Source organism: Cydia pomonella, chromosome 2 (genome assembly GCF_033807575.1).
Source record: "Cydia pomonella isolate Wapato2018A chromosome 2, ilCydPomo1, whole genome shotgun sequence".
Lineage (NCBI taxonomy): Eukaryota > Metazoa > Arthropoda > Insecta > Lepidoptera > Tortricidae > Cydia > Cydia pomonella.
Window position 1 is genome coordinate 2,342,819 of NC_084704.1, and position 6,000 is coordinate 2,348,818.

The 6,000-nt window shown below is 37.3% G+C and overlaps 1 protein-coding gene across 10 annotated transcripts in view; it reads left to right on the top strand.

Annotated features, from left to right (window-relative positions):
- Positions 1-4,313, top strand: part of LOC133531337 (glutamate-gated chloride channel) — a 51,691-nt gene extending 47,378 nt beyond the window's left edge. For 6 of the 10 annotated variants that reach the window (XM_061869520.1, XM_061869506.1, XM_061869528.1 and 3 more), the window contains exons 10-12: positions 1,819-1,921; positions 3,067-3,242; positions 3,702-4,313. In XM_061869520.1, coding sequence (XP_061725504.1) covers positions 1,819-1,921; positions 3,067-3,242; positions 3,702-3,741 — 319 coding nt within the window. In that variant the 3' untranslated portion in view covers positions 3,742-4,313. The remainder of the gene's footprint in view (positions 1-1,818; positions 1,922-3,066; positions 3,243-3,701) is intronic. The other 4 variants (XM_061869559.1, XM_061869568.1, XM_061869536.1 and 1 more) reach the window with 1 other exon arrangement.
- Positions 4,314-6,000: the final 1,687 nt, after the last annotated feature.

Below are 6,000 nucleotides of genomic sequence, written 5' to 3' on the forward strand. Positions count from 1 at the left end.
CATGGTTGAGATTAAATAAGGCAAGATTAAATAAAAATAAATAAATGCCCATTTTACGTGTCCCTTTATCAATCAGTTGATGCATCGAAAATGATACTCAGTTAGGACTCATTATTTATGCTTAAAATCAACGCATGAAAGTAAAGACATCTATAGACTTAGAATAGAATGACTAGACTAGAGATGCCGTGGCTTTAAACTGGCTTCTTATCATACCACATAGTACGAGTAGCATAGATTACATGAATTTATGGGGCGAACTTTGTTTGTAAAAAGTTATTTTGGTATATACTAAGTCTGATGTAATCTCTAAAGCTAGTCATGGTATTGGTATATCTATTGCATTTTCAATTTAGAAATCATTTGTTCCTAAAATCGTAGTATCTTCGAGATTTATAAATATCTTATACACATTTTAGACATTTTAATTTTCACAAAAATATTAATACTTCGTGTAAAAATCCATTAAACATTCGTTTTAGAAATTTGCGTTCAGTCTAATGATAAATCAATATTGTCAAAATATAGTAACCAAACCCCATACGCATTTAAAAACGATACAGGAAAGCTTCGTTGTAGAATTAAGTTCGCAGGTAAGTTCGTTCTTTTTAGTTAAAATCTTATTTTCGAAGCTGTAAGACGAAGGTCTTGTACGCACTTTTTCTACTTGTACCCTAGTTTAGTTTTAGTTTATTTATTAACCATAATGTAACATGCTCATTATATTATTGCCAAGTGGCATTTGCAAACGCCTCTAAAAATCGATTTCATACTCAGAATCCAGTATTCCGAGAGGTCTTTGAAGTTTTAAGAGAAATAATTAATCAACAGTTGAAACAAGGCCTTGGCGCCTTACCTTTAATGAGAATAAAATTGAATGTTCATGAATAGTAATGTCATCCGTAGATCAAACAGCAGGCTTGTAAATTCAAAATATATCTAGATAAGAACGCTATTTTTTATAAGTCCTAAAAGTATAGTTACAAACATACAATGAAATTGCTTTGATGTAGATGAATTTCTTCATCATTTAAACAAGTAGCTATTTTCGGTGACATCGAACTCTATGACTACTACTTTATAAGGTCATGTGGGATACGAGAAGCATAGTTTACTTTGCACGGGCAAGAGAAACATTATCAGGATTCCCTTCATGTTCATGTGTTTCTCCTGTCCTAATAAACATGTTACTCCATCTACTACTTTGCCGAAAATGTGTACGCCATAAGCATAATTTGAGATAAAATTTCGAACAGATTTATTAAAAAAAATATATGGACGTGGGCAGAACCATTCTTGAATTTGGTGGTCTGTTTACCAAATTTCAGTACACCTCAAATTTGGTATAAAACTTAACAGCTTTAAAGATTTTTGCAAAGTTTAATTTTCTGTTCGAAATTAAATTTCCTTCGTTCTTTCAAAATCCTTCGTAAGCCGTTTCGATGCAACCGAAAATCGGGTCACAGATAGAATTTAAACTAGCAACAGTATGTATAAGATAATTCAGAATTTTCTCTTAGACATTTTAGTGATTCATACACAGATTTTAGGTTCTACTTTGTCTACTTTAGTTTTAATTGTTAAGGTCATGAGGAGCATTAAATACCCACAATTTCGGTAAAAGCTAAATTAATATCTTGATGAATTCTTAAAGTAGAGTCAATCATTTAGGCTCTCGTGTCCTAAACAGTTGAGATTAGGAGAAAAACTTTTTTTAACTTACGGCCTAGTTTTCAAAGAGTGCATGCTGCCTTTGAACTAGCTAGCTGCAATCATAGGACCTATGGTCTCGTAGTACGCTTGACTTACTATGTGCAGGGAGAACATGAAGAAAACGCGTAGGGAGATGGAGGCAGCCACAGCGAACCTGGACGCTGCCTCAGACCTGCTGGACACAGACAGCAACGCCACATTCGCGATGGTGAGATCGCATTTGATTTGGACACATAATTAATATCTAAATACTGAGAGTCAGAGTGGTTAGTTTGTTAAAACGTTTACCTATGCCGTTGCAAGGTATAATGATACAGTAAAGTGTAACGGTACAGGTGAAGTGCTTTTTTTTACCATTTGATCTCTATTTGGCCAAAAGGTTAACTGGTAGAGAATGCCTTCTGGCATTAAGTTCGCCTTTTGTACAACTTTTACTATGCAATAAAGTTTAAATAAATAAATAAATAGTTTTAACTTTACTTTGACGCATTCTGACTCTCAGACCAGTTTATTTTATATTCTCAGTCTATACACACCTATATGGTAAATTAGTTATCGACAAGCTACATCTCATTTATTTACTTTCCACATATGCCTACTGATCAGCTTTTTTCTACTTAAATATCACATTATGTCGATGATCCCGGGTTCGAATCCTGGTAAGGGCATTTATTTCTGTGATGCACAGATATTTGTTCCTGAGTCATGGGTGTTTTCTATGTATATAAGTATATAATTATCTATATACGTATGTTTATCGTCGCCTAGTACCCATAGTACAAGCTTTGCTTAGTTTGGGGAGAGATAGATGTGTGAGATTGTCTCCAAATATTTATTTATTTATGTTACATTTCTCAGAAGTGATAGTATGTACCTATATGGCTAGTACGTATATGGCTAACCTTACCACCTTGTAATTTTTATATATGAAACACTTCATTTTTCACTTTCGAACTCATACATTTTTTTGCCTTTTCGCCATTATTGATGATTATTGCCGTTACTAATGACTTATTAGACAAGAAAACTTAGAAAGGCTATGCCTCATTACGTATGATCTCTAATACTTGTGTGCTTGATCAACGATGAAACCACTTTCGATTGGCATCCAAAAACGATTCATTGTCATTTACCCCAAGCAAAGGGCTGGGCTAGTCGCACCAAACACAATTGATGGACCTTAACGCCGATCTGCAGTCAACTATTAAGTACCTTTCTACAAAAAAAAAAATTGCGCAATTTAACGGTGATAAACGGTTTGGTACAACTTAATCCTAAGTGTCATAAGTAGTTCCTAACATACCGGTACCAAATGCACCCTGTCCGTCCTCCCTGACTGGTCTGCAACTGCAGAAACCGCTGCGCGGCGGCGAACCGAAGATGCGGCAATGCGAGGTCCACATGAACCCCGCGCGCAAGAACTGCTGTCGTCTGTGGATGTCCAAGTTCCCCACCCGCTCCAAGAGGATAGACGTCATTTCAAGGATCACCTTCCCGCTGGTCTTCGCCCTCTTCAACCTGGCCTACTGGTAAGCCGTTTCAAAGTTTTCACACTAGCTATCAGACCCTTGCTACAGCACTGCGCCTACACTGAAACCAATGGCGTCGATCGCTACTGCTAACTCAGATGAACTATGCTTTCCTGTTGTTAGCAAAGGTACCGTTTGAATAACCTTCAACCTGACCTACTGGTGATTCTTTATACTCGTAGATAATCTAGCCATTAAACAGTCTGCAGCACAGACTGCAGCACTGATGACCCTACACTAAAGCAAATGATGTCGGTCGGTACCGCTACAATCTCTTGTATTTGTTATACAGATATACAGATTCTCCAAAAGAGTGTAATGTAAATTGATGAAGGTTAGTAAAGTTGTTTAGGTTACACCTACTAGTAACAGTCGTGTAACTCTTTGTCAAGACTAAAGCCGACTCTCCTATATGTAAATCCAGCACCTGTTTTAACTTCGTGAAATGGTTTTCCCCAGGTCAACCTACTTATTCCGCGACGAGGACGACGAGAACTGATTCGCGCGCGACGCCGCCGCGGCCCCGCAGCACGCGCGGCTCGCCGCCGCCGTGCTCGCGCCCTACGCGCTCTTCGCGCTCGCCTACGCGCTCTTCCTCCGCCAACGGCCTCTCTCCGAAACCTTCTGTCCCTGCTACCGCCCTGGTACTTGTACGGATTGGCGGAGCAAGCGGGGCTCCTCTCCGGGCTCCAGTATCATGCTCACTGTTAGGATGGAGAACGACGAGCGTGGGCGTAGGCCTTAAGGCTATTAGACTCGTGAAAGCTGTTGTTTATGACTTGCTGAAGCTTCTGCCTGTTACCGCCCTGGCTCCGGGCTATTAGACTCGGGAAAGGCTGGAGTTGGTGGCTTTCTGGGAATTAGGAGTTCTTACAAGACCAAGTCAAGGTTTTTATAATCTACGCAGCCAACTGGTACCTTCTGCCCTGATTATTTTACCTTGTAGTAAAGTGCTTATAGTCTTATGAGCGAGGGAAAAAGGGGTAAAAACAGACTTTTGGGCTAATGCCAATAGGTTTAACTACTATAATGTCAGTCCTGCATCTACTATTCAATACTTTGTAGCAAAAGAATATACCTACCCTACTTATGTTGCTTAACAAAATGACAAGGTTTCAGATTTAGGGTTACGAGATTAGTTAGGATTCAGTGGGACTGGCAAGAGCCTACCATTAGTTGTTAGTTGGGAAATAACATACTCTGAATCCTGTGTTAAATTAGTCTCAAGTTTGATATGATAATAAAAATCACGATAATAATTACGAGTACCCTAAGCAAGTCATAAACTATAGACGAAATGAAATGTTTGTTGTGATAATAGTACCAATAACACGAACATGTATCTTTCGTTGTTGTTTAAGAATGAGACAAGTTCCACACTTGACTATTCATCTGACATTGCAATGCAAATAAATCTTTATTTTCATTTTGAGTCTAAAAGAAGCCATTCTGCAATTGGATGTAAATATGAAATATGGCAAGCTCAAAACTAAGGCAGGCGTCAGGCGCGGGATAATATAGCATAAAAAGATAACCTCACATTTACAATTTTGGTTCACTGCGTTAGCGTTAGGTCACAACATTTACAATATCTATAAATAATATAATAATATGTAGATAGAATTATAGATTAATCAAAGTAAGGAGGCGTATCGCGGCGGAATGTGTGACATCTGATTTAGGTATAGGTACAAAACATTTTCGTTTCAGAAAAGTTTTCGATAATTTTACCAGAACTCCATGAACGGAGACTTACAGACGTAAGTAAGATATATGATTCGGTTTTTCCAGACACACACGAGATTTGAATCCGTATCCCATTTGAAATACCGTTCAAAATCGTGTGGCCTATGGTAACCGCCCTATAAAAGCGTGCATGATGTGTGAATGTAGGAGTATATTAAGGGTCAGTATATTAACTTATTGATACCGATTAAACCACAATATGAACTCGACTCTGTATCTAATAGCGTTGAGTCAAATATCCATCTTGGAGAACATACTATTGTAAGAAGGCCTAGTATCGGTAGGTTTCATTAATAATCTATGCTAAGTTATCGTCTATAAGACAAAAGGAATTTATAAAACAATTTAATCATTACCTTTAATATATAGAGCATAGATAAATAAGGATCATGCATTTCTCATTAAAACTTAAATCCGGCTCGAAGGACCATCATTAAAATGAATATCATTTGGAGATGCCGTTTTATTTTGTAGTGAGAAATGCAAGAGGTATGGTGTAAATAGTTGGGCCTACAAATTTCTACACCTGTGTCGCTCAGTGTACAGAACTCTGTTATCTAAGATGTTTATTAAATTACTAAAATACTCGTAAAATATGTTAAGGTATTTCGATATTAATTTATAATCATCTATACTTCGTGTCACTGTAAATAATTTAGAATACGTTAGCGACTCTACTCAATGTTTCCTACGTATCGATGTTTTAAATACACTTCTTCACGTTTAAAATATGAACACACATTCTCACTTTACAATATATTGTGAAAGTATCACTAAAGCTGTGTTCGTTCGATGTCGGCGTCGACGCCATTTGATGCACCATCGTTTGCTTCCGCGATTCAGTCGCTTAAGTTCCATTTACAGAAATCGAATTACAGAATAAATATACTATTTGCTCATTTTTCTATTTCCGTCCCTTTTTATTTCCATGGGTCTTGAAGTTTGGGTTGTAAAATGGTTATACTAGTTGATATAAATAGCGAATACTGATAATCTAGCGTGTATTCTAATT